Below are 20,388 nucleotides of genomic sequence, written 5' to 3' on the forward strand. Positions count from 1 at the left end.
ATCCTTGTCTTTATGAAGCTACTAGGAATAAGGTCTAATAACTATGTCGAGGCTATTGCAATGTAGTTTGGTATTAAAACTTTGCATGACTTAGAAGTGAATAATGTTGAGTTGGAAGGAGACTCAAAGTTATTTATTGATTTACTTCTAAACAAAGTCGATTTCCCTTGGCTCAGAAGGGGTTGTAGAATACCCTATGACCCCTTTTGACCCATTTGATGACATTAAGTGTTCTTATGGGTCATAAGGTACTCCATTACCCCTTTTGACTCATTCAAACACATGATATATGTTCTTAGGACCCCTAAGAATGTATTTTCTTATTTAATGGGTCAAAAGGGGTCATAGGGAACTTTAATGACCCAATTTGACACATTTAAACACATAATGTATGTCCAAACATATATTGGCATAATGTGTCGAAAGGGGTCATATGGTACTCTATGACCCCTTTTGACTCATTTGAACACATGTTATATGTTCAGAGGGGTCCTAAGACCCCTAGGAAATATGTTCTCATTTAATGGATCAAAATGGGTCGTCATAGGGCACCCTATGACCCCATTAGATCAATTGAGACACATGATATATTCCACTAGGGGTCCCAGTACCCCTAGGAATATATGTTGACGTATAATGCATTGAAAGGAGTCATATGATATTCAATGACTCCTTTCAACTCATTCAAACACATGATACATGTTCCTAGGAACATATGATATCATTTAATGGCTCAAAAGGGGTCATAGGGAACCCATTCAAATACATGATGGTTCCCTATGACCCCTTTTGACCCATCAAATGATATCATATGTCACTAGGGGTTCTAGGACCCCTATGAGCATACATTGTCATATAATGGGTCGAGAGGGCTCATAATGTACCCTATGACGCAATTTTATCTATTCAAACACATGGTGTATGTTCCTAGGGGTCCTAGTACCTATCGTAACATAAATTATCATATAATGGGTTGAAAGGGATCATAGGGTTCTCTTTGACCCATTTCAACTCATCCAAACACATCATATATTTCCTCAACATTCTAGGACCCCTAGGAACATATGTTATCATTTAATGGATCAAATGGGTTCATAGGGTACCATATGATCCCTTTTGAACCATTTAAATATACAATGTATGTCGCTAGGAGTCCTAAGAGCCCTACGAATATATGTTATCATATAATGAGTTGAAATGGGTTATAGGGTACTCTATGATGTCTTTTGGCTCATTCAAACACGTGAAATATTTTCCTAGGAACATATGTTCTCATTTAATAGGTCAAAAGGGGTCATAAGGCACCCTATGACCCATTCGACCCATTCAAACATGTGATGTATGTCCCTAAGGGTCCTAGGACCCCTAAGAAGATATGTTATCATATAATGGGTTGAGAGGGATCAAAGCATATGTTATGATGCCTTTGGATCCATTCAAGCACATGATGTATGTCCCGAGGGGTCCTAGTACCCTTAAGAACATGTGTTATCATATAATGGGTCAAAAAGGGTCCTAGGGTTCTCTATAATCCTTTTTGATTCATTTGATCACATGATATATGTTCCTAGGAGTCTTAGGACCCTTAGGAACACATGTTCTCATTTAATGGGTCAAAAGGGGTCAAAGTGCACCTTATAACCCGATTCAACCCATTCAAACACATGATGTATGTCCCAAGGGATCCTTGGAGCCCTAGGAACATGTATTTTCATATAATCGGCTGAAATAGGTTATAGGTTACCCTTTGACTGATTTTGACTTATTTGAACACATGATATATGTTCCAAGAGGTCATAGCACCCTTAAGAACATACATTCTTATTTAATGGGTGAAAAGCCCTATGACCCCATTTGACCTATTCAAACACATGATATATGTCCCTAGGGGTCCTAGGACCCCTAAGAACATATGTTGTCATTTAATAGGTCAAGAGGGGCCATAGTGTACCCTATGACCCCTTTCAATCTATTCAAACACATCATGCATTTTCCTAGGGGTCTTAGTACCCCTAGGAATATATGTTTCTATATAGTGGGTCAAAAGGGGTCTTAGAGTACTCTATTACCCTTTTCGACTCATTTGAACACATAATATATATATTCCCTAGGAACATATATTCTCATTTAATGTGTCAAAATGAATCCTAGAGTGCTCTATGACCCCTTTTGACTCATATGACCAATTATAATACGTCCCTAGGTGTCCTAGGTCCCCTACGGACCCCTAGGGCTATATGTTACCATAAAATGTTTCAAACAAGGTCATATGTTATGTTATGACCCCTTTCAACCCATTGCAACAAATAAAAATATGTCCCTAAGGGTCCTGGGACCCCTAAGAACATATGTTGTCATAAAATGTACATTGAAAGAGGTCATAGGTTATTCTATCATCCAGTTCAACCCATTCAAACAAATGAATTAATTCCTAAGGGTTTCTAGGACTCCTAGGGACATATGTTGTTGTAGAAAACATTGGAAGGGGTCATAGGATAACCTATGATCCCTTTGGACCCATTTGAAAAAATAAAGTAGATTCCTAGCAATCCAAGGATCACTAGGGACATATGTTGTCATGAAATGTGTTGACTCATATGAACAATTATAATATCTCCTTAGGGTTGCTAGGGTCTTAGATCATCATGAGATGTGTTGAAACAAATAAAATAGGTCCCTAGGGGTCCATATATTATTATTAAATATGTAGAAAGTGGTTATAGGTTATCCTATTACCCCTTTTAACCCATATAAACAACTACTATATCTCCCTAGTGGTTATAGGACCCTTTTGGACATATGTTGTAATAGGTTCTTATGATCCCTTTCAACCCATTTGAACAAATGAAATAGGTCCCTAGTGGTCCCAGGACCCCTAGGGGCATATGATTTGTCATGAAATACATCGAAAGGGGTCATAGGTTATCTTATGAACCCTTTCAACCCATATAAATGATTGTAATATGTCCCTAGGGATCTTAGGACCCCTACGGACATATGTTGTCATGAAATGTATTGAAAGAGGTCATGAGTTATCCTATGACCCCTTTCAACTCCTTTGATAAATCTGGGTTCTGCTCCTCTAATAAATTTGGATTCTGCTCCTCTAATAAAGCTGATTTTGATGCATAAGTGGATGAAACTAATGATGAAAACTAGTTTCTCCAAGAAATGAAAAATGGTAGTGGACTTAGGGATTATAGGAGTTGAAGGGATTAAGATTAGTAAAAAATTGAGGTTGGGGAAATGATAACTCCCTTCCCAATGTCCAAAGGAAATTGGATAACTTCAAGAAGGACTCTAATAATAAACTTGATGAAATAAATGAGAAGATTAAAGAGATTAATAAACAGTTCAAAATTGTGATCATTGGTATTGAATTAGGTATGGTTGTTTCCTCCATTTGTAAAGTGTAGAAATAAATTATGAGAAAGGTCATGTTTGGGGTAATCAATGGGAAGAGAAAATGGAAAAAGGTGAGCCAAGCCAAGGTCAAGAATTGTGAGGAGATAAAGAGTGCCATTTAGATAGAGAACAGGATTGAAGAGATCAAGTACCTCAATGAAGATTCAGAAAACATTAAAAAGGCTTAGGTTCACTTTCCCATGTTTTTGGTAATTTTTTAGGTTTTATGATGGTTACCTATTGTATGTCTTGTCTTATATACATTTCTATAAACTCTCAATGATGTTGAGGTTGTTTATGTTAACTGATTACACTGCTTATCCCCACTACTATTGGGATAGTAAGTCTTTGAACATGGTTAGTAATTTTAGTAGATTACAGTTTAGACTTAGGCTAGTTTTAGGTGTGGATGGCTTAAACTATTTAGAGATCATGGATGGTTTTGATTATTTTATTTTATTGTATGTTATGGGTGGGATTCTCACCGCTAGGGTTGGAGTGTATTCCTCTTCTACTTGGTTGTAATGGCCTAGGGCAGAGATGGTATGAGTAATTTGCTTTTATCTGTGTTCAGGACCATCTTCCTTCCTTTTCTAATCAAACATTTATGTTCATCTTCCATATCTTTCTCATACCCATTGCATAGTAAGGTGTGATTGCTAATTATAAAATTATTTCTTAACTAAGAGATGCATTTGCATCTAGTGCATCTAGTATGTGACATTATTGTAATGGTTTAAAGCTATTTAAAGATTTAATAGATGAAGATATTATATTAGTTTTAGGAAAATATCTTGAGGTAAAAGGAAAAGTCTAAGAATACATTTTTTTGCAATAGATGGGAAAAGTATTTATGAAATTATTCAAATAAGAAACATATATTTTTAATATTCATTTATAAATGATGTAGATTATAATTTTAAAAGATAAATAAAAAAATACATTAATATTAATGCATTAAAAATGTAAAAATTTAAATATTTTCAATTAAAGTTAAATCAGGTTTGGTGGGGACCCAAAACCCCTTAAAATAGATTTTATTAGGGATTTAGAACCCATTGAAACATGAAATGATGCCATACATATGACAATGAAAAGTCTAGCAACCCATCAGAAACCAACGATTTGCAGCCAAGAAAATAATGACAATGGAAGACCAAGGGGCCTAAGGAAAGCCAAAAAATAGTATTGATCACCCACAACGACATCTATTGAGTATTAATCAAAAGGGTTTTGAGCTCCCCCAAACCATATAAGTAAGAAAGCATGGCTTCTTGAGCTATCAAACCAAAATAATCAAGTTCCTCAAAATATTTATCATAAAAATGTCTAGGCTACCCCAAGGAGTTGGGAAGACCCAAAACCTACAACCTCCCACAATTGAGAGCACCTAGCCACCAGGAAGGGCCCTTTAAAATTATCAACATCCTTCTTATTAGAAACCAAAAAAGGAAACACAACACTATTTGAAGCGCGACTTTGAAAACAAAGGCAGTAGCATAAATCCTAGCTTCAACCATGACATTGGGAGCACAAGGCACCCAATCCAACCACTCTAAAGAAATGGCCTTAATAGCCAAAAGATCAACCAACAAAAAACTAATAACCCACTTTCTAGCTCCACAAAGCACATAAGGATTAACAGTATAAATCAATAGAAGATCCACCAAAAACCATGGGTTTAAACCCAAACAAACAAAGAATATCTTTCCCTCCACCAAAGTAGAGATACTCGCATCAATACGAACAATGGGAAGGAAGACCAAAGACAAACCAGTAGCCAAAAGGATCCAATTAGTCACCAAAAGGACTAGATAAAAAGAAGCCCAACAAATCCCACTCCAAACCTATATAGGCCAACACCAAGAAACCAATATTGGTTGCGCCTCCACCTCTAAAGGAACATCCACCTCAATATGATTAGCCACAAAGGAATAGGGAACAATAGAGCTAAAGAAAGCCACTGGGCCAAATAGTGAGAACCCCTCTCTATAAGGCTTACAACCATCACAAGAAGGATGTCACCCAAAAGAATCCATCCAAGAACAAGAGAAATACAATGAAAGGACATAGAGAAGATCAATGGGATAACGAGAGTAGCCAAATCCAAAAGATTTGGTACTAAGACTTTAACAAAAAAAAATCCCCTCATGAAAAAGAGGCAAAATCCCAACTTAATAGTGGGAATTTTCCATCCAAATGAAACAGGGGAACTATAAATCTCATTGCAAGCAAACAAGCCAAACAGACTGAAACAAAATAAGAGACTCTCAAATCTCCCCTAGCTCTCCCAATCCCTAAGCACAAAACAACAATCTTTGGGAGGGAGGCACCAAAAGCCTAATAGTCTCCACAACTACAAGCTACAACAAACCCACAACTCCCTTCCAAACAAATTCACACAGAGACATCTAATCATTGTCAAAAAAGGGAGAGGCAGGCTCCAACCAGGCATAGGAATGGGGGAAGAAGGTTTGCTCCATCCATCTCGTTATCATCTCTATCGCTATTGTTAGTATCATCTTGCTCATTGTTGCCATCAGCTCCATCTTCCCCAACGCCTCCTATGGTAGAGGCTGAAACCCTGACACAACCCAACTTTTCACTGCTATATTGGGCATTCATACATATTTAAATGTTTTAAATATATGTTTTTATAATAAGATTGAGGATCTCAACAAGGAACTTTTAATAATCCAATAAAAAAATGATACAATTTTAACATAATATAGATGAAAGCGAAGTCTAACAAAAGTGGACATGATATGTCCACTATTCCATATGTCAAATCTACACATGTGCAATTGTGACTTATCATTGAAGAATTTAATAAAGTTTAATGTTCTCAAAAATGTATAATTTTTAAAAAGACAAAAGATAAATTTGGTACTTATTTCTATTGATATGAACCAATAGAAATAAGTAAATATAACATTTTCACAATTATTTAAAATATTAAATATATAAATTTTTAAAAGAAATTATTTCTTTATGATAATTATTGAAAAGAAATTATATAGAACATTTTTGATAAATATTTTTAATTATTTAACTACTAATTTTTTACCTGCATCACATTGGTCACTACTATTTAATTGAATTTCTTAGTGTACAATTCACATCGCCTTTTAAGCACAACAAAAAATCATTGAATGGCCAATGTAATTAAAATGAAGATAGGAAAAGTAAAATACAAACTCCCACATGATTTGCATGCTCATCAAGCCTATAGAAACCATTAAGGTGCCAAACAAAATTACTTACCCAACTAAGCTAATATATTTGTTAGAAGGAAGTCGCGAGAATAAGTTACAGCCAAATCTCGCCTCCCACCGACTTTAATATTATTGTTAAGAAAAATGTACAACGACGTTGTCTAAATGTTCCGTAAAGGCTCAGGAAACTCCGAATACAGCAGAAATCGCCATATTCTGACGTTTCGTACATCCAAATATGAGTATGATTGAATTATTTTAATAGAAATCATAGAATTACCAAGATATGGCGAAAGAAATCTGATATTGCGTACGACAATTAGCCTAAGCTGTATAAATGAAAGTCACAGACTAGTGTCACAGCTCGCAGCTCTAGAGACCTCGTTACTCATTTACGTGTGTTAATTATTGTTAGTTGGACAGCTGTTATTTCTGACCCGGAAATAGCAACACTATTTATGGGTAGCTTGGACAGCTGTTCGTCTTTATCTATGAATAGCGGTTGTATTTATGGGTGGTTTGGACAGCTGTTTGTCCACTTGCAAAAAATTAGTAAATGGTTATTATTTACTAATTTTAGAGATTCCCTTTTGGACACCTTGCAACCAATTCTATTATTGGCTATTGAGTTGTCTTAATCTCAGCCGTTGGTTAGATTTAATCTCGGTCATTGGTTTACCAACAGGAGTAGTATAGAAAGGGGTCATTGGGTCATTTGGACAGTAAGCTTCGCAGGGTTAGCAAGGAAGCTTTTGGAGAAGCAGTTTGCAGTGTTAGCAAACAGTCTTGCAGTGCTAGCAAGGAAGCTTTGGAGAAGCAGTTTGCAGTGTTAGAAAATAGTCTTGCAGGAAGCTTTGGATGTGAAGAAGCTTTTGTGAAGTAGTTTGCAGTGTTAGCAAACAGTCTTGCAGCGTTAGCAAGGGCACAAGAGAGAAGCTTTTGTGAAGTAGTTTGCAGTGTTAGCAAACAGTCTTGCAGTGTTAGCAAGGGCGCAGTGTTAGCGCAGGGATAGCAGTGAGAAATATCAACGGAAGAAATTAGGAGGTTGTCGGAGTTCTGCCAGTGTGAGGCAAGGAATTTTGTATCTCTTGATTTGCTGAAGTTTAATATAATTTCTCATCTGTAGAACTGGTTTTCCCTTAGGGGTTTTTCCAGGGACAATTTGTCCGAAAATATTGTGTTGATTCTGTTGCGCATTTCTTTCCGTATTTTAAGTGAAGTTGCAGTTGTGTTATTTTTCGATATTAAATGGAGAATTTGGTTTCAGCAGTTTAATAATCATTTGTGATAGGAGATTAATAATCAGTGACTGCAATAGTTTGATTTTTCACATGGTATCAGAGCATTGTTAAGGGTAGAAGAGTTTTGCCCTAGGAAAGAAATTTTGATCTCTTTAGATTTATTATTGCTTTAAACCCTTGAGATGGCTTCATCTGGTTTGAGAGATCAGGATAGATTGGATGGTGCCTCAAATTTTGGTGTCTGGAAGGCCAGAATTTCTTTATTGTTGGAAGAGAATGGTATCAAGGATTATGCTACTAGTGGTGTACCTGTACCAACGGATGCAACACAGCTTGCAGCATATAGGAAGGACGATGCCAAAGCGAGGAGAATTATCCTTGATGGTGTCAAGGATCATATTGTTCCACATATCTTAGAGCTAGATACAGCAAAGAAGATGTGGGACGCCATTCTAAATCTGTACCAGAATGCTACCACTAACAGGAAGTTGATTCTCAGAGAGAAGCTAAAGAATACCCGAATGAATCAGGGAGAAGACGTCACAAGTTACCTCACGAGGCTCAGACTTGTCAAGGATGAGTTAGCAGCTGTTAGAGATAGCCCTAGTGATGATGAGCTAGTGAGAATAGCCCTAAATGGGTTTACTAAACAATGGAGTGTCTTTGTTCAAGTTGTCAGTGGACGAGATACTTTACCGAGTTGGGATCGACTATGGACTGATTTCACTCAGGAGGAGTTTAGACTAAGTCTTGTCAATGGGGCCAACAAGAGTCAGAAAAATGAGGTGGAACAAGAGAACGTTGCCCTAGCGGGTAAAGGGAAAGCAAAGAAGGGATCTAGCAAAGGATCAAATTCACAAAGTGAAAAGAAGAAGAAGGACCTTTCTAAGGTCAAGTGCTTTGGATGTCACGAGTTTGGCCACTATGTCAGTGATTGCCCAGAGAGGAGAAAGGGTAAGAAGCAGGTGGCAGCTTCAACAAGTGCAGAAGAACTCTCCAACAGAATGGAAGATGAGTTTGCACTCATAGCTTGTATGGTTAGCTCAACCTCACAGTGTGTTTGGTATATAGATAGTGGGGCGTCATTTCATATGACAGGAGTTAGAGAGTACTTCTCCAGTTACAAGGAGGAGGACACCAACATCCAGATTTCTATGGGAAACTTGTCCAAACTCAACCCTATTGGGAAAGGGACTATTCAGTTTTAGAGGGAGAATGGAAAGATAATTCCTCTTCATGATGTGTTATATGTGTCGGGCTTAGGTATGAATTTGATTTCTGTATCTGTTCTTCAGGATAGGGGGTATAATGTACTCTTTAGAGGGACACATGTGTTGATTAAGCACAAGGATTGGAAATCACCCATAACTATTGGAGTTAGGAGTGGTCGCCTTTATAGATTGCAGTTTGATACTCCTAAGGCACTTATGAGCAACAATAATCCTAGAGATCTTGGAGAGCTATGGCATAGGAGGATGGGCCATATTCATCATGGAGCACTTAGATTGCTTCGTGAGACCGTGACAGGTGTTCCGGAGGTGAGCACAGAGCATGACGATACATCTAAGGAGAAAGATGTAGATCCCACTTTATATAGACAGTTGATTGGTTCGCTTATGTATTTGGTCAACACTAGACCAGATATAGCATTTGCAATAAACTCTCTTAGTCAGTTCATGGTTGAACCAAAGAGAATGCATTGGATAGCGGCTAAGCATGTGCTACGTTACTTGTGTGGTACAGTCGAGTATGGGATCAGATATGTTCGAGGTGAAGGTATTAGGTTGATAGGCTATACTGACGCAGATTGGGAAAGAAGTACAACAGACAAAAGGAGCACTTCAGGGTGTTGTTTCAGCTTGGGATCAGGAGTTGTATCTTGGTTTAGCAGGAAACAGAAGTCTGTGGCTCTAAGTTCAGCAGAAGCAGAATACATAGCAGCTAGCATGGCGACATGTGAAGCTATATGGCTTCAGAAGTTGTTAGTAGCCTTGTTTGGTCAGAAGGTTGAGACTACTGTGATACATTGTGACAATCAGAGTTGCATCAAGTTGTCTGAGAATCCAGTGTTTCATGATAGGTCTAAACATATAGATATCAGATATCACTTCATCAGAGATTGTGTACAAAGGGGAGTTGTTCGACTACAATACATACCTACAGATGAGCAGGTAGCAGACATTCTGACGAAGGCTTTGGGAAAGGGCAAATTTATCTTCTTCAGAGATAAGATGGATGTCATGCAGAACAGCTTCCTCGCTAAGAGGGAGTGTTAATTATTGTTAGTTGGACAGCTGTTATTTCTGACCCGAAAATAGCAGCACTATTTATGGGTAGCTTGGACAGCTGTTCGTCCTTATCTATGAATAGTGGTTGTATTTATGGGTGGTTTGGATAGCTGTTTGTCCACTTGCCAAAAATTAGTAAATGGTTATTATTTACTAATTTTAGAGATTCCCTTTTGGACACCTTGCAACCAATTCTATTATTGGCTATTGAGTTGTCTTAATCTCAGCCGTTGGTTAGATTTAATCTCGGTCGTTGGTTTACCAACAGGAGTAGTATAGAAAGGGGTCATTGGGTCATTTGGACAGTAAGCTTCGCAGGGTTAGCAAGGAAGCTTTTGGAGAAGCAGTTTGCAGTGTTAGCAAACAGTCTTGCAGTGCTAGCAAGGAAGCTTTGGAGAAGCAGTTTGCAGTGTTAGCAAACAGTCTTGCAGGAAGCTTTGGATGTGAAGAAGCTTTTGTGAAGTAGTTTGCAGTGTTAGCAAACAGTCTTGCAGTGTTAGCAAGGGCACAAGAGAGAAGCTTTTGTGAAGCAGTTTGCAGTGTTAGCAAACAGTCTTGCAGTGTTAGCAAGGGCGCAGTGTTAGCGCAGGGATAGCAGTGAGAAATATCAGCGGAAGAAATTAGGAGGTTGTCGGAGTTCTGCCAGTGTGAGGCAAGGAATTTTGTATCTCTTGATTTGCTGAAGTTTAATATAATTTCTCATCTGTAGAACTGGTTTTCCCTTAGGGGTTTTTCCAGGGACAATTTGTCCGAAAATATTGTGTTGATTCTGTTGCGCATTTCTTTCCGTATTTTAAGTGAAGTTGCAGTTGTGTTATTTTTCGATATTAAATGGAGAATTTGTTTTCAGCAGTTTAATAATCATTTGTGATAGGAGATTAATAATCAGTGACTGCAATAGTTTGATTTTTCACAACGTGCAAGTTTCTTCTTTATACCAAATGTACTCCTCTGTCAAATACACACACACGTACATGTATATATACCTTAAACTATATTTGATTATTACTCTGGAGATATGGAGATATCTTTTATTTTGTTGTTAAGTGCAATTTTCATGTTGATTGCAGGGCAATGTGTGTTTTCTGCAATAGTCCCTGCTTTGATATCGTTCGGGGATTCTACAATAGACGTGGGAAACAACAACCATCTTTGCACGTTAGCAAAGAGCAACCACCGTCCTTACGGTAGAGACTTTCCTGGTAACAAGATAACCGGTCGGTTCTCCAATGGTTTCGTTGCCACAGACTACGTTGGTATGGCTAACAAATTCCATTTTCATGTTTGATTCATTTTGGAATTTTGTTCAATGATTTATATCAAATGTTTTGATCTATGTATTCTTGTTTTGCAGCTTCTATGCTTGGACTGGGACCTGCAACGGTCGGTTATTTGAATTCGGAGGCTAAAGGAGATAATATTGTGAGGGGTGTCACATTTGCTTCTGCAGCATCTGGTTTCTACCCTGGCACTGCCAAAATTTATGTTAGTAAGTCTTTAGCTTTATTATTCTTGGGGAATCTATTTATTTAAAACTGATTCAGTTTATCTTTTATCTGCAGAATGTCCTAAGTCTAGAAGATCAATTGGAACTGTACAAACAATACAAAGAAGACTTAGCCCGTGTGGTGGGTGTAGCCAATGCTTCCACAATTCTGTCCGACGGTATTTATCTGATAAGCACCGGCAGCAATGACTATCTTAACAACTACTACTTCAACCTTATTCTTCAGATTAAATATAATCGGCTTCAGTACAGAAAACACCTACTCAAGCTTTTGTCCAATTTCTTAGAGGTGATTTCTTGAAAAGGAGACTGATGAGTTTTTGGATTGATTGGAACTCTTCTAAGATATATTTGTTGTGTATTGAAATGCAGGAGCTTGGAAGATTGGGTGCACGTAGAGTGGGCGTGTTATCTCTTCCTCCGTTTGGCTGCTTACCTTCGCAAATAACACTGCATGGTCACGGAAAGCAGACTTGTGTCGAAAAACTCAACAGGGAGGCTTCTATTTTCAACTCCAAGATGCTTAATCTAGTGCAGAAATTGAACGGAACGGATGGTATGAGGTTTGCTTATGTAGACATTTTCACCCCACTCAGTCAGGCTGCAAGATTCCCTGCAAAGTATGGTAAGAAATGCTGCAATCTTTTCTTTCGTAATTACTTGTATGGGAAGTTGTAGGTCATAATGCAGTTAATCAGAAAGATTGATGCATAACGAAGTTTGATTTGGGAGAGATAATTTTCTTTCTACAACAGTCTCATTCATCATGAAATACAAATCAATTCGATACAAAAGAATTAAAACAAGATACAATTAATCCTAGAAATCTTTATTCTCGAAATTAATAACCATGAATGTCTAACATATTGTAAATATCTAATCGAATTGTGCGTGAATGGGCACAGGGTTTGTGGAAGGGCGGAGAGGATGTTGTGGAACAGGGCTTCTGGAAGCGTCGATCTTGTGCAATGAATTCAGCTGTGGCACATGTAAAAACGCTTCAAAGTATGTATTCTGGGACGGCTTCCATCCATCAGACAGAATGAACTTTCTTCTTGCTAAAACGCAGCTTCCCAAAGCTCTCAACGATTTGTTATGACCGATGTGATGTATTCATCTCAATACAATGCACTTGATCAAGACCAACAATTTACAGTTATTATTTAAATGGAAAACCATAAATAAATGTTATGTAATTTTTAAATGAATTAATAAGTTCAAAATATTTTTCATGTCATGTGCATCCTATGAGTTGCATATAGATTGTCATTAATCAACCTTACACATTTAATACTGGCAATCGATTTACATCATCCAAAAAATGAAGCCATTTAATAAATAACTAATACAATTATAATAGAAAGCCTATTCAAGTAATATACTCACCCCAATACCTGTAAGAGTAGTGGAAAATAGATTTGTCAAGAGCGTAAATTTGCACACTATGTATTGCCTTATATAAAGCTAGAAATTATGTCCCAAGTCTATTTGCGTTGATGATCTGAGATAAATCTTGTTATCTTATAAGAAGTACAATAAGTATAGCTTATTCTATAGAACCTTAATTATCTTTACATGACAATATTAATGATGAGGATATCATTTGAACACCATGGACCAATCAAAAGTATGGTAGTTATTATGGATTCAAAAAGGTCAATTTCTTCTACTTATTATTATTTATTAATGATCATTAGTATTGCATTGTCATATATTATTTCTTATTATTAATTTATAGTATTATTTTGAATTATTTGTTTCACTTAGTTTTTCTTAGTTTTGAATTTGAATTTTTTAAAAATTATAAATAATTACAATGAATTTTGATCAATATTTAAGAAATATAAAATGTATTTATAACAATAAAATAGATACTTAAAAATTTAGATGGACAAAAGTTCATATTGGTATATGTAATTTTTTTATTAACTTTTTTAAATTCATACTCTATAATTTATAATCAAAATGAGATTTGTAGAGGCAAAATTCAGCAATACAATGGTTGATTATGAGCCTCTCATCTGGGAGGTATTGGGTTCAAGTCAATTCAAACTTAATGCATAGTACTAATTAATCTCAAATAATAATAATAATTTAATCTAAGCTTCGGCCCATTACCTATCAGAAAAAATGAGTGTATAAAAGTTTAATAGATAGGAAGAAGTTAGATAGGCGATATTTTCATAATTGGTTATGTAGATTTTACATTTTTGTCTTTCATTACATTTGAAATCTAACTCCAAGATCCATCATGGGACTCAATAGTTAGGGAAGACAAATTTAGAATGGGTAGTTGACCAACATAACCTATAACAATTCTATGGACATCCAAAATATTGTAGTTACCTTTGAACCACAATCTAATTTTATAACATCTATACACCTTTTTTCAAGAAATGTGATGTGACACTCCATAATAAGTGCATGTTAGGTTCTCTTCAAAAAAGCCAACTACACTATCCATTTTAGAACAAGTTAAAGAAATACCATGCACTAATCCAAATGAAGAAAAACTCAAATCTCAAATCAAAGGAATTTATAGATTGATGGTTGCAAACTACTTCAATTTTTATTATTTATTTTTATTCAATTTAGAAACTATAGAAGTCCATATTGCGACCACAAACATCCAAACATATTTTCTACAATCCTAGTGAGTTGTGAAACTACTATCAAATACCATTAAGTATAGCATGAACATTAACACCATAGAAATTACAAGGGCTTACACTTCAAAGAGAAATAATTGACATTGACAAAATTTATTGGAAAGGGTTCACATTCACATTTATATCAAGAACTTCAGTGAAAGTTCTTTATGTATACCTTGCCTTCACTTTTGAAATATATGCACACATAAAAAAACATCTTGTATATTGCTTAGTGGAAAGAAAAGGAAGGACAATTGAAAAAAATATCAAATGCAAAATCTTTGAACAATACAATTTAGTTTCAAGTGCTCCATGTACTTGTTTTTTTAAGTTAAGTATATTTATAAAATAATAGATATGTTAATCAATTTTTGGTTATGTTTCTCTTTTAAGAATCAATAAATTTTAAAAAACTCTACCCATAAATTTCTCTATATTGACATGTTTCTTTTTTCTTCAAATATATCCCCTCACCACCTTTCTATAAGTCATTTCTCTTAACATAGATGGCTCCTACCTATGAAACTATTCAACATTTTTCATTCTTAAAAATGATAATGCTTTAACAATCGGTATGCAAAAAATAAGTTTACTTAAATCCAAGGTATGTTATTATTGTCTCTACAAATATTGTAGATCTTTCATGTAACCCACATCACTAAACATTGCTTGCATTTGTCTTATACATGCTATAGGGTTATCTAATTAAGGATAAATTAAAATGATACACATTCATAAGAACTAGACATTTATGCCCATCTTCCATATCTCTTTCTCATACCCATTGCATATTAAGGTGTGATTGCTAGTTATAAAATTATTTCTTAAACAAGAGATACATTTGCATCTAGTATGTGGCATTGTTGTAATGAGTTAAAGTTGTTTAAATATTTAATAGATCAAGAAATTATATTAATTTTAGAAAAAATATCTTAATGTAAAACGAAGAGTTAGAGAATAATTTTTTTTACAATAGATAGGAAAAATGTTTATGAAATTATCCAAATAAGAAACATATATTCAAAATTCATTTATTATGCATATAGATTATAATTTTAAAAGATAAATAAAAAATATAGTAATATTAATGCATTAATGATGTACATATTTAAATGATTTCAATTAAGGTTAAATCAAGTTTGGAGGGAACCCAAAGACCCTTACAAATTGATTTTATCAAGGATCTAAAACCCCATCAAACATTAAACTCTACCATAGATATGACAATGAAAAGTCTAGCAACCCAATTAGAAAACAACGATCTGCAACCAAGAAAATAATGACAAAGGAAGACCAAGATGCCTAAGGAAAACTAGAAAGTAGTGTTGATCACCCATAGAAACACTCTATTGAGTATTCATCAACAAGGTTTTGAGGTCCCCCAAACCATCTAAGTAAGAAAACATGGCTTCCTGGGCCATCAAACCAAAATAATTGAGTCCCTCAAAATACTTTTCATAGAAAGATCTGGACTCCCCCAAGGAGTTGGGAAGACCTGAAACTTGCAACCACCCATAATCGAAAACACCCAAGCACTAGGAAGGACCCTTAAAAATTATCAACATCCTTCTGATCAAAATCCAAAAAGGAAACATGTCACCATTTGAAGTGGGACAATGAAAACAAAGGCAATAGCATAAATCCTAGGTTCAACCATGACATTGGGGGCACTAGGCACCCAATCCAATCACTCTAAAGAAATTACCTTAATAGCCAAATGATCAATAGACAAAAAACTAATAACCCGCTTTCTAGCTCCAAAAAGCACATAAGCATTAAAGCTATAGATCAAGAGAAGATCCATCACAAACCATGAGCTTAAACCCAAACCAAAAAAGAATATCCTACCCTCCACCAAACAAGAGATACTCACATCAATAGCAACAATGGGAAGGAAGGCTAGAGACAAACCTATACTTGAAAGGATCCAACCAGTCACCAAAAGGCCTAGATAAAAAGAAGCCCAATAGATTTCACTTCAAAGCTCTATAGGCCAACACCAAGCCACCAATATTGGTTGCACCTCCAATTCTAAAGGAACATCCACCTTAATACAATGTAACCACAAAGGAATGGGGAACTATAGAGCCAAAGAAAGCCACTAGGCCAAATAGTGAGAACCCCTCTCTATAGGGATGACAACCATCACAAGAGAAATCCAAGGAAAGCATGTAGAGAAGATCAATGGGATAATGAGATTAGCCAGATGCAAAAGACCTGGTACTAAGAATTTAACAAAAAAAAAAACCCTCATAAAAAATAGGCAAAACCCCAATTTAACTCTACGAATTTTCCATCCAAATAAAATAGGGGAACTCAAAACCCCACTGCAAGTAAACAAGCCAAAGGGACTAAGAGAAAAAAGAGATCTCAAATCCCTCCTGGCTCCCACCAAGCACCAAACTACAACCTTTTGGAGGAACACACCAAAAACCCAAAAACCTCCACAACTATGAGTAGGAACAAACCCACAAGTCCCCTCCAAACAAACCCACATAGAGATATATAATGATTTCCTAAAGAGGAAGAGGTAGGCTCTAACTAGGCAGAGAGTTTGGGGGAAGAAGGTCCCCTCCATCCATCTCGTTATCGTCTCCATCACTATTGTTGATATCATCTTGCCCATCATTGACATCAACTCAGTCTTCCCCAATGCCTCATGCGGTAGAGGCCAAAACCCTAACACAACCCATCTTTTCACTACTATATTGGGTATTGATACATATTTAAGTGTTTTAAATATATGCTTTTATAATCAAATTGAGGATCTCAACAAAGAGCTTTTAATAATCTAATAAACAAATGATACACTTTTAACATAATATAGATGAAAGCCAAGTCTAACAAAAGTGGACATGATATGTCCACTATTCCATATATCAAATCTACACACATGCAATTGTGACTTATCATTCAAGAATTTAATATAGTTTAACATAAAAATGTGTAATTTAAAAGAGGACAAAAGATCAACTTGGTACTTATTCCTTTTGATATGACACATTAGAAATAAATTAATATAATATTTTCCTAACTATTTAAAATATAAAATATATATCAATTTTTAAAAGAAATTATTTCTTTATGACAATTATCCAAATTGATAGACGAAATTAAATAGAACTTATTTGATAAATATTTTTAATTATTTAAATTATTTAACTAATATTTTTTTATGCTGAATCACATCACATTTGTCATTGCTATTGAATTGAATTTGGTACAATGTACAATTCACATCCTCTTTAAGCACAACAAAAATCATTGAATGCCCGATGCAATTAAAATGAAGATAGGAAAAGTAAAATACACTCTCCCACATTATTTGCATTCTCATCAAGCTCATAGTAACCATTAAGGTGTCAAACAAAATTACCTAGGGTTCAGTCCCATGAGGGGGGCTTAAGCTCTATTTTTTAGGAAGTAGGTGGTCTCATGAGCAAAACATAATTGTGCTATGGGATTATTCGGAATCTTCTCCTAAAAAGTAGAAGTCCCTCATTTTTAGGAAGCAGGTGAAAAATGGGTGGGGATGGAAATAGCCCCACCAGCTTAGGAATGCTTTTTTCCACTTGTCTAATCTAAATTTTAGTTTTTTAATTAAAATGTAGTTTTAGAGAGAATTTTTAATTTCAGCTTATTTTTAATGCACATCCTCCTTAAATTTCAAGACTAAAATATTGAATATCATAAAGCATAGGACCACTAGCTTTAAAATATTCCCTGAAAAGTAGCAAGCTGCTTTGCTCTATTTTGTAGGAAGCCCCTTCCATAAGACCCCAGCCTTACCCAATTAAGCTAATAAATGTGTCGGACTGGCTTAAACATTAAGGAAGACGCGAGAATAGGTTAGAGCCAAATGCCACCTCCGACCGACCTTAATATTATGGCTAAGAAAGATGTAGAAAGGCGTTGTCTAAACGTTCCGTAAAGGCTCAGAAAACTCCGCATACAGCAGAAATGGCCATATTTTGACGTTTCGTACATCCAAATATTAGTAGTATGGTTGAATTCTTTTAATAGCAATCATAGAATTACCAAGATATGGCCAAAGAATTCTGATATTGCGTACGACAATTAGCCTAAGGTCTATAAATGAAAGTCGCAGACTAGTGCCACAGTTCGCAGCTCTAGAAACCTCGTTACACTCATTTACGTGCAAGTTTCTTCTTTATTTGGATCAAGTGGCTAAAGGGGATAATATTGTGAGGGGTGTCACATTTGCTTCTGCAGCATCTGGTTTCTACCCTGGCACTGCCAAAATTTATGTTAGTAAGTCGTTAGATTTATTATATTTCTTGGAGAATCCATTCGATTGAAAACTGATTCGGTTTATCTTTTATCTACAGAATGTTCTGAGTCTAGAAGATCAATTGGAACTGTACAAACAATACAAAGAAGACTTAGCCCGTGTGGTGGGTGTAGCCAATGCTTCCACAATTCTGTCCGACGGTATTTATTTCATAAGCACCGGCAGCAATGACTATCTTAACAACTACTACTTCAATCTTATTCTTCAGAATAAATATAATCGGCTTCAGTACAGAAAACACCTACTCAAGCTTTTGTCCAATTTCTTAGAGGTGATTTCTTGAAACGGAGACTGATGAGTTTTTGGATTGAATGGTATTCAGAAAAAGATATGATGTTATATTTGTTGTGTATTGAAATGCAGAAGCTTGGAAAATTGGGTGCACGTAGAGTGGGCGTGTTATCTCTTCCTCCGTTTGGCTGCTTACCTTCGCAAATAACACTGCATGGTCACGGAAGGCAGACTTGTGTCGAAAAACTCAACAGGGAGGCTTCTATTTTTAACTCCAAGATGCTTAAACTAGTGCAGAAATTGAACGGAACCGATGGTATGAAGTTTGCTTATATAGACATTTTCACCCCACTCAGTGAGGCTGCGAGATTCCCTGCAAAGTATGGTAAGAAATGTTGCATTCTTTTCTTTCGTAATTCCTTGTATGGGAAGCTGTAGATCATAATGCAGTTAATCAGAAATACAAATCAATTCTATACAAATGAATTGAACCAAGATATAATTAATCCTAGAAATCTTTATTCTCGAAATTAATAACCATGAGTGTCTTACATATTGTAGAAATCTAATAGTATTGTGCTTGAATGGGTACAGGGTTTGTGGAAGGGCGGAGAGCATGTTGTGGAACAGGGCTTCTGGAAGCGTCGATCTTCTGTAATGAATTCAGCTGTGGCACATGTAAAAACGCTTCGAAGTATGTATTCTGGGACGGATTCCATCCATCAGACAGAATGAACTTTCTTCTTGCAGAGACGCAGCTTCCCAAAGCTCTCAACGATTTGTTATGACAGATGTGATCTATTCATCTCTGACTAAAATAATTTCGTACCAACTAAGATACTCTACCAATTGAGGTACTGGCCATGTTAAAACCTGCAACCTATCTTCGATGGGAGTTATCACCAACATGTTATGCTATGATGTTGAATGAGGATCAAAGATATTTTAATGAGTATACTTTCCGCTTGCTAACTAAAATTTAGTCTTGGCTTGTGGAAAGCAAGCAATGATTGTACTCGACGGCAATCCCACCCCGGACGTGAAGTATTTCTATTTTAATTCATTCCGTCTCCTTCTACTTTGAAGAGTTTGTTTTCCGCAGATTCGTTTGCCAATCCTTATCATATTAGTTGAAGTTAGCATTTCCGAGTTTTCCTGCATTACATCTTAAACTATCAGTTACGACTTTTGACCAAACCAATGATATTAAGTTAGGTTCAATACCATATGTTTGAAAACGATCACCACTCACCATCTAAAGGATTGTTACATTTTCCACATATTATAGAAAGTTCATATACCTATGGATACATGGCATCTCTCATTTCCCTAATTATTAGAATCTTCGAGATATAGTGAGATGGCAGCCTCACTTTCTTTTAAGCGTTCAACATTAAAATGATTGATTTCATACAATTTTTAAATTTTGTTTTAAAAAGGTTTTTATAAAACAATTGTAGAAAATCATTAATGTAGAAAATAGATGAATGTTATAAATAAATTAAATGTAGAATATCTCTATCTCTTTTAAATAATTG

The 20,388-nt window shown here is 35.7% G+C and overlaps 2 protein-coding genes across 2 annotated transcripts; both read left to right on the forward strand.

Moving 5' to 3' along the window:
* Nucleotides 1–11,140: 11,140 nt before the first annotated feature.
* On the forward strand, nucleotides 11,141–12,888 carry LOC149577833 (GDSL esterase/lipase At5g03810-like). The gene is made up of 5 exons (XM_089793826.1): nucleotides 11,141–11,405; nucleotides 11,504–11,634; nucleotides 11,712–11,945; nucleotides 12,029–12,281; nucleotides 12,562–12,888. The coding sequence occupies exons 1-5, from the start codon at nucleotides 11,168–11,170 to the stop codon at nucleotides 12,753–12,755; spliced, it is 1,050 nt and encodes a 349-aa protein (XP_089649952.1). The 5' UTR covers nucleotides 11,141–11,167; the 3' UTR covers nucleotides 12,756–12,888.
* A 5,429-nt stretch (nucleotides 12,889–18,317) lies between these two features.
* LOC149577834 (GDSL esterase/lipase At5g22810-like) lies at nucleotides 18,318–20,157 on the forward strand (the record flags this gene model as incomplete). Its single annotated transcript, XM_089793857.1, has 4 exons — nucleotides 18,318–18,575; nucleotides 18,657–18,890; nucleotides 18,983–19,235; nucleotides 19,445–20,157. Coding segments are annotated over 4 exons (939 nt in total), but the record flags the coding sequence as incomplete, so codon positions are not given.
* Between the last annotated feature and the right edge of the window lie 231 nt (nucleotides 20,158–20,388).

The sequence above is a fragment of the Cupressus sempervirens genome, chromosome 1 (genome assembly GCF_028749045.1).
Source record: "Cupressus sempervirens isolate cs-2001-9-10 chromosome 1, ASM2874904v1, whole genome shotgun sequence".
In the NCBI taxonomy this organism is placed as follows: Eukaryota; Viridiplantae; Streptophyta; class Pinopsida; order Cupressales; family Cupressaceae; genus Cupressus; species Cupressus sempervirens.

Coding starts and splice junctions, on each gene's coding strand:
- LOC149577833 (XM_089793826.1), top strand. CDS start 11,168: ATGGAGATATCTTTTATTTTGTTGTTAAGTGCAATTTTCATGTTGATT. Junction 11,635..11,711: donor CTGGCACTGCCAAAATTTAT/GTTAGTAAGTCT, acceptor TTTTATCTGCAG/AATGTCCTAAGTCTAGAAGA. Junction 12,282..12,561: donor AAGATTCCCTGCAAAGTATG/GTAAGAAATGCT, acceptor GAATGGGCACAG/GGTTTGTGGAAGGGCGGAGA.